Source organism: Gobio gobio (genome assembly GCF_949357685.1).
Source record: "Gobio gobio genome assembly, chromosome: 4".
NCBI lineage: Eukaryota > Metazoa > Chordata > Actinopteri > Cypriniformes > Gobionidae > Gobio > Gobio gobio.
In genome coordinates, this window is record NC_137100.1 from 23977501 (window position 1) to 24002021 (window position 24521).

General features: G+C 38.3%; 1 protein-coding gene across 1 annotated transcript in view; it reads left to right on the plus strand.

Annotated features, from left to right (window-relative positions):
- Positions 1-24521, plus strand: part of jak2b (Janus kinase 2b) — a 56896-nt gene that overhangs the window by 23600 nt on the left and 8775 nt on the right. Inside the window, exons 5-18 of the mRNA XM_079814797.1 lie at positions 5924-6069; positions 8787-9081; positions 9839-9958; positions 10112-10269; positions 10559-10670; positions 11977-12163; positions 13653-13777; positions 14282-14416; positions 14803-14890; positions 14967-15100; positions 15182-15320; positions 20790-20941; positions 21078-21228; positions 21352-21488. Of these exons, the coding sequence (XP_079670923.1) occupies positions 5924-6069; positions 8787-9081; positions 9839-9958; positions 10112-10269; positions 10559-10670; positions 11977-12163; positions 13653-13777; positions 14282-14416; positions 14803-14890; positions 14967-15100; positions 15182-15320; positions 20790-20941; positions 21078-21228; positions 21352-21488 (2079 nt within the window). The remainder of the gene's footprint in view (positions 1-5923; positions 6070-8786; positions 9082-9838; positions 9959-10111; positions 10270-10558; positions 10671-11976; positions 12164-13652; positions 13778-14281; positions 14417-14802; positions 14891-14966; positions 15101-15181; positions 15321-20789; positions 20942-21077; positions 21229-21351; positions 21489-24521) is intronic.

Genomic DNA, 24521 nt, shown 5'->3' on the forward strand with positions numbered 1-24521 from the left:
CGACTCGGCATGATGGCCAGAGGAGAACTGGCACCTTGACTGAGCCTGGTTTGATAATTTAAATGAGCTGGACAACATCACCATTTTGGTACAGTGGCTGTACAGCCAAATCAAATTCTGTTGCATTATTTTCCTGTCTAACACTGTGAGGCTGCTTTGAAACAATCGGCATTGTAAAAAGCGGTATATAAATAAAGGTGACTTGACTCGACTACTTGCCCCCTAAGTAAATAATTTAACTCAAAATATTAATTTGATATATTAATATAATTTTAAAATGATCAGTTTTAGCGGTTGCTGTCATGGAATAACAGACCACTATAAAAGAATGATGCATGGTTCTGTACTAAGCATGGACAAGTTTGTGAAAGGAACTACCAAAACACTGTGTCTACACCAGACACGAGCAGTGTGACGTGATGTGACGAAAGCAAATAGAACCTATTATAATCAGCGATGCTGTCTACACTAGATATGCCGTGACTGACAAATCCCTGACAGTAAACTGATGCCCGTTCTATTTCCAAGTGCTTGCGCTACTTTTGACACAAAGGACAAATGGATTTGCAACGTTCGCTTTTTTGCGTCTTGAGTAGACATGCCTCGTCATATTTTCTTGTCTTGAGGCTATCTCGTCCTTGGATTCACCAGTGCAACGATGGGTAATGAAGAGTGACCACAGTGTGTTGCGTGCCTCAAAATATTAGCTTCTGACAGTATAAAGCCCAACAAGTTAAGATGGCACTTAACTTCAACTGGCTGCTCTTAAAGTGGTCTCTAAGACGTTTTAGTACTGCATTAATTATAATGCTTCAAATAAATCCTATAAATCCTGGATTTTCCAAGCAACGTCATGTCTGTTGAGAAGTCTTTATGTGGGTGAATGTTGGTGTGGGGCTCGAAAATATTTTTCTCTACTAAGTGCGGGCCCGATAGAAGAAGAAACCACTATCATAGAGAAAGCTGTGTTTGAGTGGAAGTGTCGAGTCAGATCAGATGACGATCATGTTGAGTTCATTCAGGGAAAGAACAGGCTTATTGGGGGTTTAAAATTAAGCTGTGATGTGTTTGGAGGTGGACTCTCTGACCCCATTGGATTACATGGGTTTATGTCCTGTAAAAGTGCAAGTCTGACACTGACAGTGACAGGAGTCATCTTTAAACACGTTGAGGAAGCAGCTTTGCAGTGTCATCTTGTTGTGTACACTTGTCAGTCTATGGCTGCTCTGTTTGTGGTTGATGTATTCACAATGTATGTTTGCTTTTAGCAGACATCCCAAGTCTCCCGGAAGTCCCGGGAGTCTCCCGCATATTTATAGCGGCTCCCTGATGCCCGCAAATTAGTTAAATTCTCCCGCAATCTAGAGCGAGCGAGCAAGAGCGCGCATGCGAGACACAAACTGTGCACGCGCGCACGGCAGAGAGGGAGAGAGAGCGAGAGACCTTGCGTGTGTGTGCTAGTGTGCACCTAATGAAGCGCATGTAAGACGGAGAGCGTCCTGATTGGCTTGTTTCGGTAAGTCAACCAATCAATTGTCAGTGTGGGCGGGCTTTTCTCCCGAACCGAATTAATTAGTTCAGTGTATTTAGAAACTGGAGCGCCATGGCAGAGGGAGAGTGCCCCAAAAAACGAAAGTATAAAGTATAAACATAATGACAATCTTGCACGCTCTACAGTTTGTAACTGACATGTTATGGTTGAGTTAAACAAGTTTAATTTCATGTGCATATTTTTCAGTTCGGCTAGTTGCCAAGGCTACATGAAAACAACAAACTCCTTAGACCTGTTTAAAGTTGCAATGAAATATAAATAAAAGCAGTTTACATAAATAGAAGCAGCTTATGTAAATAGTAAAAGTGATCTACATAATTTTACATATTTTTTTTTTTTACAAATAATTGCATAGGCCAATAGAAATGATATATTAATGATATATTATATTATACTATACAAGTATCTGTACAAATACTATACAAGTATAAGTAAATGTTCTGTGGTGAAATTCGGGATACCTTTCCTCCTTTCATGTTTTTTTTTGGGGGGTTGGAGAGATACCTCCCTAAAATGACTTTTTTTCAGGTTGGGATGTCTGTTTTAGATCATCTGAGGTTTTCTCTAGCACACTCGTATTAATGCACAGCCGTGTCGTAGTTGATAGTATACAATGAAAACAACATTATGTTTGCTTAATGATTCAAGTTTAACATGGTATGTTTTATAAATGGTGTTTTTCTGTGTAAAACCCCAGTTCCATGATGACTTAATCTTTCTATTGGGTTTTAAACGTAACATACTCTTAACAGCAGTTAATATAATTAACCTTACCCAGGGCAATTTTTAGATATAGGCTGTTATCGGCCAGGCTAATTATTTGGCTGATAATTACCATCTTGAGATTATTGGTTGATGCCAAATTGGCCAACAGCCTAGCCATTTGACAGTGCTGTAAATAGATAGTGGACATTTTACATTTTTTTTCCAGTAAATATTGTGTAAAATAAGTGTTAATTCAAATTAAGCAAATTTGTGAACATCCATCATTACTAAGCTAATTGTTTTAATTACAGTACCAGTCAAAAGTTTGGAAACATTACCATTTTCAATGGTTTTGAAGTCTCTTGTGCTCATCAAGCCTGCATTTATTTGATTAAAAAAGCAGAAAAAAAAGTAATATTATGAGATCTTATTCAAATGAATATTTGAAATAATGGTTTTCATTTTTAAAGGGGTACTTCAGTGCTGGGAAGATGAATGTGTATTTAAACTGTGTCATTTATGTAGTAGAAATGTGAAATTATTTTTGAATTTGGTGCCTTCTAGACTGAGAAAAGACAGAAAATGTATTTGTCTCGTGGGTAAAGACAACAACTCCCAGAATGCACTTGCTTCGCTGCCCTACGAGGCCACTCCCTACCCCGCCCCCAGCGTCATTTTGATCTTCATAATAATACAATAATTTCGTTCAGTTAGATAATAAACACTACAACTAAAAGCTGAATATGTATTTTCAATATAGTGTGAGTGAGCCGAATGAAAGTCACAGGACAAACGCAGCAGGAGTCAGATCTCATTCATCACGAGAGCGAAGCGCTGAGGTAAGCGCGGCATTCATTCTCAGCGCGTGTCCAGTCTGGCGCGTTTTCTGATCGCATATGGAAGCTAAACTTTCATAGGAATTCACTGAAGTTGAAACACTCACTTTGCTCTGCATCGCTCCGGTTATGAATGCCCGAGGCGAGTCGAGCGCATTTACATTCTGTGCGTGAGATCTCTACCCTGTGGGCGGATTGAAAACATGCGGAACAGCTCCCTCTACTGGCTGTAGTTTTTAGCCTCTGGCCAAAAAATACTCCGATGACGAAAGGATTTTTTTCCAGAAATAAAATGCCTAATTCTCTTGTCTCAGGAGGATACGAGGGGGGAAAGTACCATAACTCAAATATACTACGGGGTTTCTACTGATACAAAGCCTAATGCTAAATCACTGAAGTGACCCTTTAACATACTTTACTTAATTTATTTCTGTGATGCAAAGCTGAATTTTCCGCATCATAATACCAGTCTTCAGTGTCACAAGATCCTTCACGATTCTTTGATGAATGAAAAGTAAAAAAAAAAAAAGAACAGAATTGATTTCATATAGAAATCTTTTGTTACAATATACACTACTGTTCAAAAGTTTGGGGTCAGAATTTTTTTTCCCGAAATAAATTTATATTTTTATTCCGCAAGAATATGTTAAAAGCTGGGGTTTCAGTCAGGGCCTTCACTAACGATCAACACACCCCACGCCGCTGCCATAACACCACACACACACACACACACACACAACGATACATATACAATACAATCATGCACTGTATGCACTGTTACGAACGTGCTTGTAGGGGAGGGGGCAAGCAACAAAAAAGGACACGTGACACAAAAAGGCAATTTAACTATTTATTGATACCACTGCACTCACACGTCACCGTTTAGGCAACTGGTGGAATGAATGAAAAATCAACTCGCTGACATAAATACTCTTAAACAAACAAACAAAAACACAGAACAACAAGAACATCAAAAGAGACACAGATAAACACAGCTTGTCAGCTAACGTTACCGGTTTGACATCAGGATGCACACAAAGCTTGCGCAGCCCGTCATCTGCAGCGGCCTTAGCTTGTTTCTCATAGATCGCTCGCAACCTGCGAAAAGTTCAAACGGCGGATGACATCAGCGGGGGGTAGCGCCGACACATCGCTGGGCCTTTGGGGCGTTCTATCACTACACCTCAACATTTGATTGGCTGAGGACCCACGTCAGTCAAAGTTATGATCCAATGGAAAATGGCAGCTTCAACTGAAGGCTTGCTATTCTACTTGTGCTGGTCCACGGAGCTGTGATGCGTTTAGATGATGAAAATACAGCTCAGCCTCACAAAAAATAACCACATTCTTTCTGGGAATATAATTGTAACGTACTGAAATGGAGAGCAATTGAATTTAGATACGTTCAGACACACATTAATTTAATTATGAAAAAATATATATTTTTGATTTTGACAGGGCCAGCAGAGAAGGCCCTGATGGCCCTGACAGCCCACCACTGGTTAAAAGTGATATAGATTTATATTGTTAGAAAACATATCTATTTTAAATAAATGCTGTTCATTTTTTATTATTCGTCAAAGAATCCTTTAAGTATCACCGATTATAAACAAATATTAAGCAGCACAACGGCTTTCAACATTTATAATAAATCTGCATATTAGAATGATTTTGAAATGGAAAAATTCAGCTTTGCTATCACAGGAATAAATTATATTTTAATATATTAAAATAGAACACGGTTATCTAAAATTGCAATAACATTTCACAAAACTGCTGTTTTTACTGTATTTTTGATCAAATAAAAGCCCTCAGGTTTAAACGTGGCCTTAAAAGGTTAGTTCAGTTGTTATTCTTTCGCTTTCTGCCAGAAGCTAGTTATTTTACTTAATAACGTAATAACCGTGAACCGTACACGCACGCACGCGAGAAAGGAATGTAATATCACTATTTAAGATAGCCGTCGGCAGGCTTGTGATACGTTTTGGTAGCCCGTCTGAAAAACGCATAGCCCCGGGACGTTGAGCTTTGCAAACACTGCCGTTACAAGTCAGAGTCTGATCACGAATGAACCAATAACACCTTCTCCAGCCTGTGACAGCGTGCTAAGGTATGTAATCAATAGATATCAAACGATCTGTAACCAATGCAATACTAACACATATAAAAAAACATGTTTTACTCACATAAGTGTGTTGCACCGTTCCTGTCGGATCCAATATAGAAGGCACAGCATTGTGTTTTAATCTCAATATGTCTACAAACACAGTCTCGACCTGTATCTTGTTTACAATCGATTCTGCGCGAACAAACGCGCAATGTCTTACACACGTGAGCTGGAACCGGCATGTTTATTGCTCGGTAGCGTGACCCGTTTAGCTCCACGAGTCGGTGGGCGGGCTTGAGGCGGTGCTTCTGAGATCTCTCGTTTTCTGGGCCTGGTGTCAATAAAAGCTTTTCTTTGACTAACAAGGACGTTTTCAGCTCTGAAACTTACAGGAGATTCTTATATCACCATTAACTTTTATATATCAAAGGCTCAAGGGAAAGTTGATTTGTCAATTCATCACCCCTTTAATAAAACTCAGATTGTGTTTTTCTGAAAGAAGAATGTCATGTACACCTAGGATGACTTGAGGGTGAGTAAATCATGGGCTAACTTTCATTTTTGGGTGAACTAACTTTTTAAAGCTTGTTTAAAAAGGGTTTTTAAACATTGTGCCCAGAGAGTTACTATCATGCCATTCAACTCTCTCTCTCTTACTGCTTTCTCCAGATTTTTATACTGTCATACTGATGCGGGGTTCCCCTCTATTTTTTGTGTATGCAGTGGAGGAGTGACTTTGTAAATAGCTGGGTGAAGTTATCCAGTGACCATGAGGTTCAGGAGGAGTGCCTTGGCATGGCTGTGCTGGACATGATGAGGACTGCCAAAGAGAAGCAGTGCTCCCCACTGGACATCTACAATGACATTAGGTACTAGTAATGGGATGATCTACTTGATCTTTAGACCTGTTAATATGTCAGATCTACTGTGAGTCTTTTTTAAATCCTCTGTAAATCCTCCAGAATTGTAACGCTTTTTTAAAACCTGCTTTGTTGTCTGATTCCAAACAATCTCAGGGTGTGTTCACATTTGAAAAGCATAGTGAAACAGTACGCGACACGCTAGTTTATGATTGAATCAGAAGAAAATGCACGAGCGTGGTTTCTCGCAGATCAGAAGCAAACTTAAGACATGCGGAGACATTATACGTCACACCCTGATGTAACGTGTCTTTACGGGATCTTTACAGGATGTGTGTGTGTGAATGCACGCACAGATTCCAGAAAATCACTGGCAGTGTGAATGAACCAAAATAAAACGATCCTGGGACATATCCTGGGAGACATAATTAGTGTATTTTACAGAATTTCTGTGTGAAAGGGGACATGAGATGCCAAAAATAAACCTAAACCAACCACTTTGACCTGACTGCATAGCCTAGAAAGCCTGCATTGACCTAGCCTAGAAATCTAGATGCACCCTAGCAGCAGCAAATATAATTTGCAGCCAGGGCCAAACTCTAGTCAGGCCAATCACATCATGTATAGAGTCGGCGGGCGGGCTTAATATAATGACGGCTGAGTTGCGGCCGCATGCTTCTTGAAAACAAAGATGCTGGCAAACATCTGTCTTTCGAATCGGCTTTGGCCGCGACTCTGGACGACTTGGAGTTAAGCTTTTCTTTGAGAAAAGAACAAAGAACGGCACTGAAGTCATTCTTAAAAAAAGGAAGATGTGTTCAGTGTTTTGCCGACCGGATACGGTGAAAGTTTAATATATCAACTAGCTCCTCTTCACCTTCTTCGTTGCTCTGGTTGGTTGTAGTGCTATCCTATTGCGTGCAGAGGGACTTTGAAAGACAACCGTTTATCGCGCCCCTCGGATTGAGCTCTGCCAATGGTGGGTCTGGCTTGTCAGGCTAGCATATACCTAGGGCTGTAACGATTTGACCAAAAATAAAAACCTCGATTAATTGAACATTTTACCTCGATTACGATTAATGAACGATTATTTTGCTCTTTTTTTTTTTTTTTTTTTTTTTTGCTTTCCCTTTTTTGCCCTCATAAGGTTTTAGAGTAAGTTCCTGATAAGGTTTTAACTGTAAATATTTTCTACTATTAAAGGTGGAATTTTTTTTTCTAATGAAAAAGTGAATTTCTTTGTGATTTTAAAATACTTGAAGGAAACGGTTCATTTTCAGCAGTTATTGTCTATGGGGCAGATTTCTGTTTGTTGTACATCAGATACAGATAAATTAACACAGTAATAGACCTACATTACATTTATTTGAATGCATTAATGAGAGAGTGATTGTGTGTGTGTGTGAATTACTCATACCGTCTCTATTCATTATGAAGCTGTGGGTTGTACTTACTTCAAAGGTATTAAAATATATGCTATAACGGTTGAGTTTCTAAGTTACTTTAGTGACTTTACTTTAGTCACAGGACAGCGTTGACACTGCGTTTCTGCGCTGCTCTCCGCGCACGATCTTCACGTGAAAAGAGGTCTGCCTTCAGGGCGCACGCGCATTGTCAGAGACGCGACACGGCTCGGCTCTCTGTGTCACAGAAAAAAGCTGAGCACTGAACGGTTAAGTTTTCCGTATTATATTTGTTTTTGAATAGTGCACAATCGCTTTAAAGGTTCAAACTGGCAAGGCTTTAAATGCATTTACTTGACAGTTTATGAGAACGAAAATGAAAGCGATCTGGCTTCGGGTCTTGCGCATGTGTGTGTGCGTGTGTGTGTGTGTGCGTGCGTGTGCGTGTGCGTGTGCGTGTGCGTTTGTGTGTGTGTGCGTGCGTGTGTGTGTGCGTGTGCGCGTGCGCGTGCGTGCGTGCGCGGCAGCGTAGGCTATAAGAACGGCAATCAACTTGCCTGTTTAAACTGTGTAAAACATGCAGTTACTATAGTGATTCTGGGCATCTATAAACAAAGAGAACTGCTCCTGCATCTCTCTGTGTGCCTGCAAACTGCACTTGATGTGACTGACGAGGCGGAGTCACGTGACTAAAACCGAAATAACCGGAATGGGAAAAATACGTCGGTTAGAGGTTCTAATTTCGGTTTCGATTATTTTTCGATTAATCGTACAGCCCTACTAATACAGTACACAGATTCATTCAGAAATACAAAAAAAAGCAACATACACATGACAAATCAAAACGTGTGTGGAAACGCACGTCGAGAGCACACACATAAAGCACACAAAGGTTTGTTTGCACATCAATATATAATGGACACACACTTACTGTACGACTCCTGTACATCACTGCAATAATTTTTACCTTGATTACAAACAATGTAATGAGTAATTCTCTGAAAACGCAGTGCAAGTCTCTATTCTCTCTGCCATCTCTGTAATAAGGCTGGTTTTCTTTAAATTTGTGCTGTTTTGGACTGATTGTTTGAATGAATTCGTTTACCGGATCATTGGACTGAACTTTCTTGGCGTTTAGCGGCTTAAATTGATCTGATTGCAAACAGAGAAGCAAAATCAAGTTAAAGGGTTCAAATAGAAATTTCCGCCTACCAGGGTTACATATGCTTGCGCCATTTTAGATGCTCAGTGTGATAAATTTTGCATGCCGTAAATTGTTAATGACTAATTGATATTAACTCTCATTATCTGCTTCATTCACAGTTACAAGTCTTTTCTCCCTAAAGACATGAGGGAGCGAATCCAGGACTACCATTTTGTCACAAGGAAGCGGATCCGCTATCGCTTTCGGAAAGTCGTGCAGCAGCTCAGCCTGTGCCGAGCCTCAGCGCGCGACCTAAAACTCAAATACCTGATCAGCCTGGAGTCCCTGGACTCTGGCTTCTACACCGAACGCTTCCAGGTCAAAGAGCCCTCGGCCGAGCAGGTCACAATCGTCATCTCCGCAGACCACGGCATCCAGTGGTGCCGAGAAAGATCCAAAGAATCGCAGTCTGAGGTATCCAGTTTAAGATGTTGAACCTAAATGTTTTATTTCAAATTCATGAGTACTTCAAAATCACGTTTACCCCCTGGCCATGCCTTTACACAAAGCAAGTTTTAAACTAGTGTGATTGAATCTGGTCACAAATATATTTAAGTAAATGTTTAAACCGCTTTGACTTTTATGAACTCTTATGAAAGCCTCTTTGTTCTAGGACCCACTACACACTTCAGATAAAACCCATCTGACTTTCTAATTGGTAGAGGTCTAGTTAGGCCAGTAACTTTGTAGTGTTTTACTAACAGTAGTTTTAAATAGTGTTTTCAAGGCAGAACTAATAATCATCAAACATTCTGTTTTTATTCTTCTCCACAATTAATTCAAAAACTATATACACTACCGTTCAAAAGTTTATGGTCAGTAAGATATTTAATATTTTTGAAAGAAGTCTCTTATGCTCACAAAGGCTGTTTTTTTATTATTATTAAAGATTGCAGTAAAAATAGCAATATTGTGAAGTAATATTACAATTTAAAATAACAAATCGGCTCTGAGGTGGCATTTTGTTTATGTTAAACTAAAGCCTAAAAACCTAAACCTTCCTGGAACTTTAAAACAATTATGTTGCTGCCTTTAATGCATTGGCATATCCTGAAGGAAATACCAGTCTTGTTGTGTTTATTAATATTTCTGTACTGATGCCAAAATAAAAAAAGGGGGGGGGGGGGTTCAGCTGGCGAAATTTCATAACACTATTGTACTTTCTCACAAGGACCTGCAGACGTATTGTGATTTTGCGGAAGTTGTCGATATCAGTATCAGACAAGCCAGCAAAGAGGGTACCAATATGAACCGCATTGTCTCCATCAACAGACAGGATGGAAAAATTCTAGTAAGTCTGTTGTAACTCTCAGGGATATCCTTTCATTGTTACACCATTTTAAATGGTCTCAGTGCCTTTGAACTTCTGGATTTCTTCCCGCTATTATATGAATATTTACAGAACATGCACTAAAAAGGGATTTATTTTTTATTTTTTATACAGGAGCTGGTGTTTTCCACCTCAATGGAGGCGTTGTCATTTGTGTCTCTAATCGATGGCTACTACAGACTGACCACAGATGCCCATCACTACCTCTGCAAGGATGTCGTCCCACCTCATCTGCTGGAGTCCATCGACAGCTACTGTCATGGGCCGATATCGTAAGCACTACAGGAAATAAAACCCATCTGACAGGCTATATGAATTGACAGGCTATTTATTTACTCTTCATTTTCTGTAAATGATTGACAGAAACGACTGTAAATGATTATTATAGAGCCCCATTTTTGCCTCTGCAGTGCTTGTACTCTACATCCTCATACGCCTGATGGAAAGTTTTAATCTTAGTTTTAGTTTTTTTTTTGTAAATGAAAATGATTCATCAAATTCTCAGAAGATTTGCATTCATGCATCATTTGTAAGCATCATCATTGTTTTCATTGTTGACAGAATGGAGTTTGCAATCAGTAAACTACGTAAGTCGGGGAACCAGAGAGGTCTCTTCGTACTACGGTACAGCCCCAAAGACTTCAACAAATACTTCCTGACTCTTGCAGTTGGGGTACGTTCTTGCAAAGTGCCATTTTAATTACACAAAACATAATAAATGATCAATTAGTAGCACTAAATGTACTTTAAGGCTTGTTCACAATGGGACGATTATTGTGTGCGCTTATCGGCGTTGTTTAATGCCTCGTGACTAAACCAAGGGCACCAATGTGGTTGTGCACACCAACGCGCAAAACGGCAGGCGTAAAAATGTAATTTAAAAATAAAAAAAACACACCTCAGGTTCTTTTTTTTGGTTTGATGCGCCACGTTAAAAAATGGCCGACCAATGAGATTGGCGCTTTTGTTCACATGCCTGGAGCTATTGAAGTTACAGTACTTGCCGAGCACACATTTCCGAAGAAGATGCAATGAGGCAAGATGAATATAGAGCTGCTGGTCTCTTTGGTGTCTGAACACAAAGAACTTTGACAAACGCCACAAAAATCTCGATAAGAGGGAGTTTTTATGGAGAGGAATTGCAGATCAAATAGGATTCGATGGAAACTCACCATCGAATCCTATTTGATCTGCAGTCAAATCAAAAGCGCCATCTACTTTCAGGGAGTGAATTTGCACATTCACTCTGTGCATTGCCATTGAAAATCGCTTGGGTATGAACATAGACACATCAAATAAACACTGGAGATAAACATGCGCGATTATCGCCCCGGTGCACAAGGCTTTAGATTGAATATTCCGCCACTGTAATCCTGACCTTCGTATACTACCATTCAAAAGTTTGGCTGTTTTTTTGTGTGTTTTTGAAACCAAGGCTCACCAAGGCTGCATTTATTGACCAATTTGCATTTATTTATTTATTGATTAAAAAATACAGTAAAACAGTGATATTGTTAAATATAATTACATTTATTATTATTTAAAATAAGTGTGTTCTATTTTATTTATTGTAAAATGCAATTTATTCCTGATGGCAAAGCTGAATTTTCAGCATTATTACTCCAGTCTTTAGTGTCACATGATCTTTCAGAAATCATTCTGATATGCTTATTTGCTGCTCAAGACACTTTTCTTATTATTACCAATGTTGAAAATTGTTGTGCTGCTTAATATTGGAAAACATTATACACTGTTTGATGAATAAAAATAATTTATTTGAAATAGAAATTTTTTGTAACATTATAAATGTCTTTACTGTCACTTTTAACCCATTTAATGCATCCTTGCTGAAGAAACATGTTACTTTATTTCCCAAAAATATCTTACTGACCCCAAAACTTTTGAACGCTGGTGTACATTCAGCTGTGTCCTTCTGAACAGCCTGGCAGTCTCTTGACATAATGATTTCTTTCCATTAGGCGTATGAGGACGTGGAGTACAAGCACTGCCTGATCACCAGGTCTGAGAATGGCGACTACAATCTTAGTGGAACCAAAAGGAGTTTTAGAAGCTTACAGGAGCTGCTGAAGTGCTACCAGAAGGAAACGGTCAAATCAGATGGTGTCATCTTTCAGTTTAGCAAGTGCTGTTCACCAAAGGCCAAAGGTCAGTACTGCACCTGATATTCTCATTATGCTTATATGACAGGGTTTTTCCTACATTGAAACTTTTTTGGCGGCCGCCAAAACAAATTTTTGTCCCGCCAAAGCTTTATTTGATGAGTTATTTTAATTTATGAATGATGTAGAATAGATGCTGCGCATAACCGACTGTCAGAGAGAACGATCAGAGAGCTCCTCCCCCGCTCGCACGCTCTCTGTATTCAAAATAAGCATTCTTAGCTTTCTAATATTTCACATATTACGTTAATCAAAATCAAAAGGTCGGAAGACCGAATCCATGTTGCACGTGGCGCTATCAGACAATATGTTTTCCTTTAATAACCGCTGGGTGTGAAATGCGCTCAAAAAACATTGACTGATTCTCTGACCAGCTGACATAAACCATACTTTCAATAAACGGGAAACAAATCCTATCCGGTTATGAAGTGTTTTCTGTGTGTTTACAAATCTTTCGCGATGTTCTAACAGACGGGATTCGCACACAACGCGTCTGCTAATGTCCAATTCGCCACCTAATGACTCATTTGAACCGAATCATTTCAACGACTGGTTAGAACAACTGATCTGTCCAACACTGAGCTCACAAATCAGTTTATTAATTTACTCAGAACAATCTGAAATGAGAACACAAGTGTGCTTACCCAATTTAGCAAGAGTGTAAGAGTTAGTTTTAATTATCCACAGTCTTACAGCTTATTTATGTTCATAATGTGTAGTAAAATAAATAGCCTATAAATCACTTAGTTTAGACTGGAGTGAGGTGAACCCAGAACAAAGTTGTTGTTAGCTAGCTGATAATTTTATGAAATTGTATATGGCAGAAAATTAGGCTATTTGTTCATTTTTTTAATACTACTTTTTAATATTGATATGATTATATACCAAAACAATTATCAGTAAATAGTGTAAAAATGAGGAACAAAAACAAACATCAAGGTATCCCACATGGAAAAATACTATAGTAAAATTACTATAGTGTTTTTGAACCATACTATAGTAAAGATACTACAGTAAATTGTAGTATATTATAGTATTTAATACACTTTGTTAATTTACTGTAGTATATTTACTATAGTACGGTTCAAAAACACTATAGTATTTACTAGAGTAATTTTACTATAATATACTCTAGTATTTTTTCATGTGGGATCAAAATAAGATAAGCAAAAGTTACAAACTTTCTTTGAATTTATATAAAATGTATTGTCAGTATTGTGCTTGCAGATCACGTGGGTAGGGTACTTTTTTACTGTGTGTGCGTGCGTGTGTGTGTATGGATGACCATGTCTGTCAGGCACCACCGAAGACCATTTTTGACCCAGGAAAAACCCTGTATGATATATGAGTACCAGAAATGTGCAACTCTTCAATATCATCTTCTGGAAAACAAACCTTTTTGATTATGAAAGTGTATTATTGATCTTTATCCTTTGACATAATAGGTTGATTGTTTACTTTTTTGATTTGAATAGAGAAGTCGAGTTTGTTGGTGTGCCGAAGTCATCGGGGTTTGGAGGTTCCCCTGTCCTCCTCACTGCATAGACACAACATCAGTCAGATGGTATTTCACAAAATCAAAAAAGAAGACCTTGATCTTGTAAGCATCCTTTTATCTTATACATGTAATGAGATTTTTTTTAAAGGAATTAATGCTTTTATAGAGCATGGATTCATTAAATTAATCAAAAGTGACTGTAAAGACATTTATAATGTTGCAAAAGATTTTTATTTCAAATAAATTCTTCAAAATATCCTGAAACACATGTATCTTAGTTTTAAAAAACAGTTTCATCAACTGTTTTTAACATTGATAATAATAAGAAAAGTTTCTTGAGCAGCAAATCAGCATTTTTAGGATCTTTGCCATCACAGGAATACATTACATTTTAAAATATATTAAAATAGAAAACAGTTATTTTAAATTGTCGTAATATTTTACAATACTACTGTTTTTACTTTATTTTTGTACAAATAAATGCCTTGTTGAACATAAGAGACTTCTTAAAAAAAGAAAAAGAAAACCTTATTGACCCCAAACTTTTGAATGGCAGTGTGAAATGTCCATTTAATGTGATTTATATGTTTGTAACATTGTTTCCAGGGTGAGAGTCAAGGTCAGGGGACATTCACCAAGATCTTCAAAGGAATTCGGAAAGAGCAGGGAGACTACGGAGAAACCCATAAGACTGAAGTCATTGTCAAAGTTTTGGACAAAGCACACAGAAATTACTCTGAGGTAAGATATAGATAAAATGTCCTGTTTTAATAGAGTTCATAAAAGTGGCCAACATAAATGTAGGGGAAAATATGCAACCAATTCTGGCGTAATTTTGGAATTGAATTGTGACTCCCTGAATCGAAAAACAAATTGAATCCTGGTGACCCACTTCTGAGGAGTTTAGCTCAAATATACCTGAACCAGCTAATCAAGCTCTTCGGGATCCGTTGGATATGAACTTTGCAGGGCAGCGTGTCTCCAGGAGCAGGGTTGAAGACCTCTGCTTTAATATAACATTTCATAAGACATGACATGTCTCACTAAGGGAAGTATGCTCGTTTATGCTTGATTAACTGATGTACCGTATGGTTTCTTCAGTTTCTTAATTTTCCACTCTCTGTAAGTCTTTCTTTGAGGCAGCCAGCATGATGAGCCAGCTCACCCACAAGCATCTGGTGTTGACCTACGGTATCTGTGTGTGCGGAGAGGAGAGTAAGTGTTCACATTGTTCACATGTGGCCAAAATGATTTACCGCCGCATACTTGAGCTTGTGTTTTTTTGTCTTAGACATCATGGTGCAGGAATATGTGAAGTTTGGGTCCTTGGACACATACCTGAAGAAAAACAAGAACTCGATATCAGTTAATATCCTGTGGAAGCTGGAAGTGGCCAAGCAGCTTGCCTGGGCTATGCTGTTTTTGGTAAGAAACAGCAACAATTCAGGAATAGCCCATGTGGATTGTGAGCCAAGTAGACTAATGCTTATGTTTTTTCATACACAGGAGGAAAAGAATCTCGCTCATGGGAATGTGTGTGCAAAAAACATCCTTTTGATCAGGGAGGAGGACAGGACGTTGGGAAACCCTCCATTCATCAAACTAAGTGACCCTGGCATCAGCATCACAGTGCTGCCCAGAGAAAGTGAGTGAACGGCATGGAGGCCCTTGGGAGAACATGTGTGAATCTGTAGCCGCCTTTTCATTATCTCTGATATTCGCATATGATGGTCACATTTTGCCCTCCTAGTGGCAGTCGCACAGAACTTTCAAACTGGTCATGAAGCAGCCGCAACTCTCCACTTATTCTCCATGGTAAAGTGAATGAAAAATGAATGGATGGATATTTCCACACAAAAAAAAAATGACGGCCAATACGTTTGAAAGAAAAACAGTAGGTTGTTTAGGGCTAATCAGCGTAAATAATTATTTAACAATAATTTTTCATAACCACCAATTTTACAGAAAAAGGCTTTTTACTCTTGAAATGCTTAACCCTGGGTGATTTTCAACCCTGGGTAAACAAAATCCTTGGTTATCTTGCTTCACATTTCACATGGCTCATGATTTATATTAATCCTGGGTATTCATAAGCTGATGTTTCACACTGTACATTCCTAAACCCTCAGTTATTGTCCTTATTTGCATAATTGCGGCGTCATTGTCACTGATTGGACGAATGCAGCACGCAACCTGTTTATATAAAAGCTCTAACATTGCACGTCCTCGTATTATACATTGTTGAATATTCCATCATGTTGTTTTTTTTCTGACTTTTTGGATGACTTCACTCCAATTGATGCATTTTCGTTGACATTTGACATTTTTCCCATCAAAATGCTGCACATTTTGTACAGCATTGGTACAGCAATGCATTCAAAAGCGAGGTTTTGAAGAATGATAACCCTGAGTTAAGTACAGTGTGAAAAGCCTATAAAAAGAGTTTAAATAACATACATTTTAGTGGAAAAATAGTTAAAGGGATAGTTCACCCAAAAATGAAAATTCTGTCATTAATTACTTACCCTCATGTCGTTCGACACCCAAAAGACCTCCGTTCATCTTTGGAACACAAATGGAGATATTTTAGTTGAAATCCGATGGCTCAGAAATGCCTCCATTGGCACAATGTACTTTATACTCTCAAGACCCATAAAAGGTACTAAAGACGTCGTTACAAAGTCCATCTCACTACAGTGCAGGTTCTACAATAATTTTATGAATCGACGAGAATAGTTTTTATGCGCAAAAAAAACCCTAAACAACGACTTATATAGTGATGACTGATTTCAAAACACTGCATCATGAAGCTTCGAAGCGCTATGAATCAGCGAGTCAAACCGCCAAACTGCTGAAATCACGTGACTTTGGCGATCCAAACCGCTGAATCGACTCACTGATTCATAAGGCCTCGGAGTTTCATGATGCAGTGTTTTGAAATCGGTCATCACTAAATAAGTCGTTATTTAGGTTTTTCATAAAATTATTGTAGAACCTGCACTGTAGTGAGATGGACTTTGTAACGACGTCTTTAGTACCTTTTATGGGTCTTGAGAGTGTAAAGTACATTGTGCCAATGGAGGCCTTTCTGAGCCATCGGATTTCAACTAAAATATCTTCATTTGTGTTCCGAAGATGAGCAGAGGTCTTACGGGTGTCGAACGACATGAGGGTAAGTAATTAATGACAGAATTTTCATTTTTTGGTGAACTAACCCTTTAACTCTCACTTTGTTCTTCACTGATCTCATAGTTTTGAGTTCAGTAGTTGTATGCGGTTTAGTGGAAAAAAATTGTAGTACTTCAACGCATCCAAAAATTTATGGTGCACCGTATATAGTGTTGTATTTATGAGGATCTGTTGACACAAATGCAATATAATATACATAACTATGTTTTCAGTGGTGTATGAACCGTTGTGTTTTTATTACCTTAGAAAGAGCCATTTCTATCTACATGCACCACGGGTCCCCTTACAGTGAATTTACCATTTTGCGGCGTCATGTTTCTACAGTAGCCCGAAACGGACAAACTGCTCTACAGAGAGCTAGCTACTCTCTGCGGTCTCAGGCGACGACATCTTTGTCCTGTGTCGGCCACTGTAGCTTCTCTATGTGCTTTGGAAGGGAGGGGTGAGTGGTGGGCAGATGGAATTCGCAACCTCACCGATAGATGCCGCTAAAATTTACACAGTCCACCTTTAAATCAGATCCAAAAATTCAGAATATGCATGTTTAGAGAACTCCATGTAGCTCCTGTACTAGTCTGTGTTAGAAGTGAATAACTTTCCGTCTGTAAATTGACCGTGAAAAGGCAGCTTTTGCCTTTTGTTTTTTTCTGTATAAAGATGTAATAAAAATAGACCATGTTCAGATATAAAGATTTGTGAATGTTTAATGAAAAGAAAAGGATAGAAATTCTTAAATTTTTTTTATGTGAACGAGAAAATCTAAAATCAGAATTGTTTAGTGATGTTCGTTCCATTCGTAACATCACAAAAATGAATTGTTCTGCATACTATAGGGCTCGTCCGAATACCATTTTTTGAGCTTTGGGGGGACAAATATTTGCTAACCAAATTTGAAAATCTAATACCAACCCATCGAACGAATATTCGAGTATTCTGGTCCAGCCCTAGTATACTACAACTAGGGTTGGGTATCGTTTGGGTTTTTTTCGATACCGGTGCTGAACCGATACTTTTAAAATGGTACCGGTGCCTAAACAATGCCTGAACCGATACTATTAAAAAAAGAGCCACAAAACAAGGTGGGTGAGATTAAAGAATGGCTTTTTATTGATTTTTTTTATTATTATTTAAATGTAAAACTTTATTACAAGTTTAAAGTATACTTAAATATATAAATATAAATAAATACAAAACACAATTTACTGTGCAAATTCACAGTAAAACTAAAGCCACCTAACCCAACTACAACTAATTTAACACTAAATAACAGTTACAGTAATAACAGCAGTAGTCTGTATTCTTGGTATGCTACAAACCAGCTTCAAGCTTCAGCTTTATTTTGCAGAAATGTAACCATATTCTCTGGCTAAATATTTTAGAATGCATCGCCTTATTGTTTCCATGGCGACACATCAGTACAATATTTCAGTACAATTAACTTTCAGATTTTAGTTTTTCAAAGGAAATGTTTGTTTGTCTTATTTCTCTATATCTTTTTAGATAACCGGTATCAATCTAAGACAGGTTTGTTAAATCTACTAGGTTGTTAGACCATAACATTGCACCATTTCATGCTTTTCATCTTCAGAAAGATCTTTCTTCCTCCCCATGTTGCATGAGAACTGTGACTTGCCTAATAATGTGAAGCAACCTCTTTATGTAGGGTTTTGTTGACCAGTTGACCTGGCAAACTATCTAACAAACCTGATAGATAGATAGATAGATAGATAGATAGATAGATAGATAGATAGATAGATAGATAGATAGTCCAAACGTTGCTTTAAAGAGCACCTATTATGGCATTTAAAATGTTCCAAATATTGTTTTAGAAGTCCCCAACAACAGTTTTGCATGCATGCAATGACAAAAAAGACTTTAGTTTTCTTATAATATGCATTTATTTTTACCTGTTTTGACAGCGATTCTCAAATGATTCCTTTAGTGATTCACTTTTCAAAACCCCGCCTTTACGTGACGGTGGGGAAAAACGTGAAAAAACTCCTCTATTCTCCTCACGAAGACTCGCGACAAATCAACATCCCTCAGGGCTTTTAGTTCAAAAGTGTGCAGATGAGGAGACATATTGATAGATTTTCATATGTCTGTGTCAAATTTCTAAACAGAGGAGTATTTTGAATTCAATACTTCCTCAGAATGCGCAGATATAGCCTAATCATGAGCAATTGAGTCTCTTATGTGTTGTTTTCAATTCATACTGGCAGCCGGAGGGCGCTCTGTGCACATGTAGTCCATATATGGTACAGACAGACGAAGAAGATACCATGTGCCATAATAGAAGTCCATAATAAAAGCTTCCTGAGATCGCGAAACATACAAATAGAGACATTTGAAGACTAATAAACACTCAATCGCGACGATGTATGGTTTGTCTTCACCACCGAGTCTTCAAATGCTCATCCTTGGGCAGATGAAAAAAGTTTGCTTTTGAGTGGCACTTCAGAACACAGCGTCTCGTCGCCATGATGTTTTCTAGTTTTCACTGGCGTCTTGGAGCGCAATAAGTGGGCGTATCGTATTCAAATAACTTGACAAGTTGACGTCATCTAGTCAGAGAAAAAGCTTCAGTCTTCTAACGATTCTTAAAAATGACTCCGCGTCGACTCTTACTTTTGAAAGAAAAAAACTATATATACGGTGCACTGTCATATTTCAAACTTTGCAGGATGTTTTTGTTCACTTAGATCTATGTTACACACTACATGAAAGGTAAATTTCAAAATTCCATGATAGGTGCTCTTTAATAGCTGATGGCCAACATAATGACAGCTTGTGTCTCACCACATAATTCAATGAAAGCTAATTACATGTACATTAAATTGCTAAATTATATTTACTAAATTAAATGAACTTTATTTAACTAAATGAAACTATGCCAAATGGGAGAATTTATTTGCCCCATGCTGATAATTAAAAATAAAGTCCCCCTGTATTCAAACTTTTTATCCCTTAAAACTAATCTTTTATCACCAAAATTACATATTCAAATGTTTTTTCCTGTGAAAATTCTTCATGCCTTAAAATAGCTTGAATGTAGTCTACACCCTTGCTTCATTTAGTATGCATGGACCATGAATATGCAGCTCAGACACCCACTTGTTCAACTTTACTGTAGTAAACGCTGCACAATTGCAAGTGAAAATACTGTTTTAATTCAGCCATATATTTGAACCAGAAACTTATTCAGAAGAAGTGGAAGAGTAAATTATACAGGCTCGTATACAAGTCGATGTATCAGAAAGGTAATGCCTTTTATGTATGGCTCTCTACAGCGTTGATCACATAACGGTAATTCATATAATTAGCCTTTGGCTTGACTGCGTTATCAAACAGCTAATAATGTGTTGCTAATGTTAGACAAACCATGCTCCCATTCGCCATCTCAGAGTTAGACAGCTGCTTTCTAAAAATCAGTATCCTGCTTTGAACAACTTAGAACGTCAGTCAGTGTAGAAATGCATATAGTTCATCATCACATCGTAATATACATCATATACATAATTCACCCGCTATATTGCTTAATGTACCGGATTTTTCATATCAACAGAAAAATATACCTTTGAGAGTCCCCTGCTTCGTAGTTAGTAAGGATATGCTAAAGCCCGCCCAGACATTGATTGGTTGCAACATATTTGTGATGTAGCGAACAGGGACGATTTCAACCCGCGTTTATGAGACTGTCTTTGGTTCACTGCAGTTTTAAGGAGAAAATACTCAGCAAACTGTTGACTTATGAATTTGCACATGGTTTGTCTTAAAGCATGTTAAAAACAACACATGGACGTATAAACAATTTTTAAAACCTGATTTTCACCATAGGTGGTCTTGTATAGATTCAAATTAACCTAATGTTAAATGCAAATATTTTAATCAAATAAAAAATCTAATTTTAAATATGTTTTTTTAGTTCTCGTGGAGCGAATTCCCTGGGTGTCCCCTGAATGCATCTTAGATCCCAAAAACCTGAGCCTTGCCACAGACAAATGGAGCTTTGGGACAACTTTATGGGAGATTTGCAGCGGAGGAGAAAAGCCACTTGCCAACATGGACAGTTCCAAGGTAAATCAATACTTGCGTCCACAGAATACAAATACAGTGAATATATATTTATCAGAAAAGCCTGTTTTAGGAGGAAGTGCTGTTAAAGGAATAATCTGAACCTCTTGAAGAACATTTCTTGTATTCCTCCGTTCAGAAACACTTGTTCTATGAAAACCGTCACCAACTGCCTGCTCCCAAGTGGACAGAGCTTGCTAACCTGATCAGCAGCTGCATGGACTACGAGCCAACATTCAGACCTTCATTCAGAGCCATCATACGAGACCTCAACAGTCTCTTCTGCCCAGGTCAGGACGGTCACACTGTAACACACCCAATCCCTCTGACATTTTGATGTGTCACAATTTATTCGTGTTGTTGCTCATTCTGGCACTTACTGTGTAATGTTGAGTGATGAAATTTGTTCTCAGATTATGAGATCGTGAAGGAGAGTGACATTTTACCCAGCAGAGCAGGAGCATCAGGATTCAGTACTGGAGCGTTTGAGAATGAGGAGCCAGTGCAGTTTGAGGAGAGACATCTCATTTTCCTACAGCTTCTTGGCAAGGTAGACCCCAACATCCCTGTTGGATCACTTTTTATTTTGTACATAAACTACTGTTCAAGTGTTTGGGGTCAGTAAGATTTTGTAAGTTTTTCTTCAAAGAAATGTATAATTTTATCCAGCAAGGATTCATAAAATGATCAAAAGTGACAACAAAGACATTTTATTATGTTGCCAATGATTTCTATTTTTAAATAAATGTTAACTTTCTATTCATCAAAGAATCCTGAATGAAAATGTATTTTGGTTACATTTTTATTTAGGTAAGTAACTCTTTTCCCGCCAGCATTTTTTAAAGTTGACAGCATTTTCGATAAATTTCACACAATTTTCTTGGCCCCCTGAATATTTTGTTTTATAAATATCTGTACATGCAATATATCAAAATATCCCCAAAATTGCGCTCTTCAGAAACAATCGCAGAATACGACAGAGTTCATGTTTTAAAGCAAAGCACACTGGAACTAGCAATTCACTAAAAACACAATGTGAAGTCTCTATTCTCTCTGATATGTCTAGTCTGATGTAATCAGCCTGGCCTTCTTTACATTAGCGCTGTTTTGGACTGTTTGAATGATTCCGATTACTGGATCACTGAACACTTTCCCGGGGTTTAACAGAGAAGCAGAATCAAGTTAAAGAATTAGGGAAATTACCTCTTACCAGGGTTACAGGTGCTTGTAGATGCTCAGTGTGATTGTGATAAACTCCCGACTTCTAACATCATCTAACTGTGTGACGAAAATTACGATTATTTTAACGCGTTAAAGTCCCTGTAAAGGCAATACTGAGATTTGTTTCTAAACACATTATTAATGTTAGAAATGTATTGCTGAAACATGTTACAAAGACTGTGAACTATGTAGTTCTGAATTCAGAAGTTAGACCGTTAAACAGTTTTTCACCGTTGCTGTGTTCAGGATTTTCTGGGCGGGGCTAAAATGGTGGCTCGATGACACACTGGAGCCACCGAGCCTGGCTCCTCCCCTATCACGATCATAACTAGAGCACATTCGCATCAGTTCGATCGCGAGTTACTGTCAGTACTGTTAGTTACTATAGTAACTATACTATAGTACTATGTAGTACAGCCTATACAAGCTTACAAAACAAAAACGATGATCAAGAAGAGGTGGATTAATTTTGTGAACAGCAACCTTGATGGAGAGCTGATGATCACCACCAGCACATGCCTCTGCAGTGACTATACACCGGATCGTTTTACTAACTTTCACCGGAGACAACTGGGATTCACTGATAATCTGCTGCAGAATGGGGCGGAACTAGTGATGTTACGTTCGTGAACGAATCGTTCTTTTTGAACGAATCTTTTAGGTGAACGAATCGTTCTCGTTCAAGTAGTCCACTGACTCATATTTCTCGTTCACTGAAATTCCTCCCTCCACAGCAGCATGGCGCTATTAGCAGCGAGGAGCGAGCGCAGCGCATGCGCAGCTCTGTGGACTGTTTCATCCTGTCAATGACAAAACTTCGAGCCAATAGCGTTCGAGTATAAGATGTGACGGAGCATGTGATTTGTTGAATTCAGTGAACGAATACGCCTTTTACTGACCGAGATGCTTTTGAGTCCGACTCTGAACCAAAGACTGATCTCCTTCTCGACTTGTTCGTGAACGAAATGAACCAGCTATTGAACGATACTGATAGCGAACATGTAGAGCTCGGCTTGTGTAGTTAGGCATATACGGTATGCAGCAAAGAAAGACATGTACACTTTACCATTTTAATGAAAACAGTGTAATAATGCAGGCTGATGGTTAAATGAATGTATAATTACTGATGTAGCCTATTGTGTTTGTATTATTTATTTTCATTGTTGTTGTTTTATAAAATTAATACAAATTACTTCATTACGTTTGAGTCATGTCATGCAATTCTCCAAAAACTGCAAAACAAATAAAAAATGCGATATTATTGGAGTTAACGAACACGTCCATCACTGACCGAGTTGCTTTTTTGAGTCTGAACGAGAGATCTCGTTCGTGAACGAACGAACTGGTACATCTGGTTCATGAACGAATTGAACCACCAACGATACTGAACGAACACGCCCATCACTGAACGAGAGAGAGAGATCTCGTTCGTGAACGAATTGAACGAACTGCTGCTACATCTCGTTCGTGAACGAATTGAACGAACTGCTGCTAGATCTCGTTCGTGAACGAACTGGTGGTGCTTCTCGTTCGTGGAAATGGATGTCGGTCATTTAGCATGTGAATCACTCTCGTTCAGCAATAAGCAGAGAGCGGATGGCTGCAAAGCGAAGTTTTAGGCTACGATTGTTTATAACTCTACGTTCGTTTACCATAATCCCAGATATATCTGAATAATATGAATGTGTAAATGTCTGACCAAACAATTAATTGTTAATCATGCAAGAAAACCTTTGTGCTTTGGTCTTCTGAACCACTTATTTAGACTTATTTTATTTAATGATAGATGCACACATTTTAATAAAGCCAAATGATTTTTTTTGTAAGTAAATACGTTCGTTGACTTAAGAAATAACGCATAAGACACTCTTTTTGCCACCTGCTGGGATATTTATGGAATATAAAAAAAAAGGTCACTGAACGAATCAATGAACGAATCTGAACGAATCATTTTGATGAACGAACTGAAAATGAACGAATCTCTTGAAAGAATCGAAATTTCCATCACTAGGCGGAACCGACAATCCCCCGCCCCGGCCGCCATCCTCCCGTCCCGCCGACATCTGGTGCGTCGTGATTGACCGTACTGTGAGTGTTGTCTTGTGTGCTACGGCAGCTTTCCCGCGAGTGGGTGTGGTCTCGGCGCCGACAGCGGACACACCCCCAGCGTTTGAGAGCAGAGAATGCTGTTCATTTTTTTCAAGTTTTTGATGAGCTATTTTATGTACTTGGCGGATTTTTTTTTATGATTCAAATTTGGCTGGGTGGTTAATAGCACATTTATCTGTGGTGTGAGGAACTCAGAACACATGTTTAGTTTTATATATATATATATATATATATATATATATATATATATATA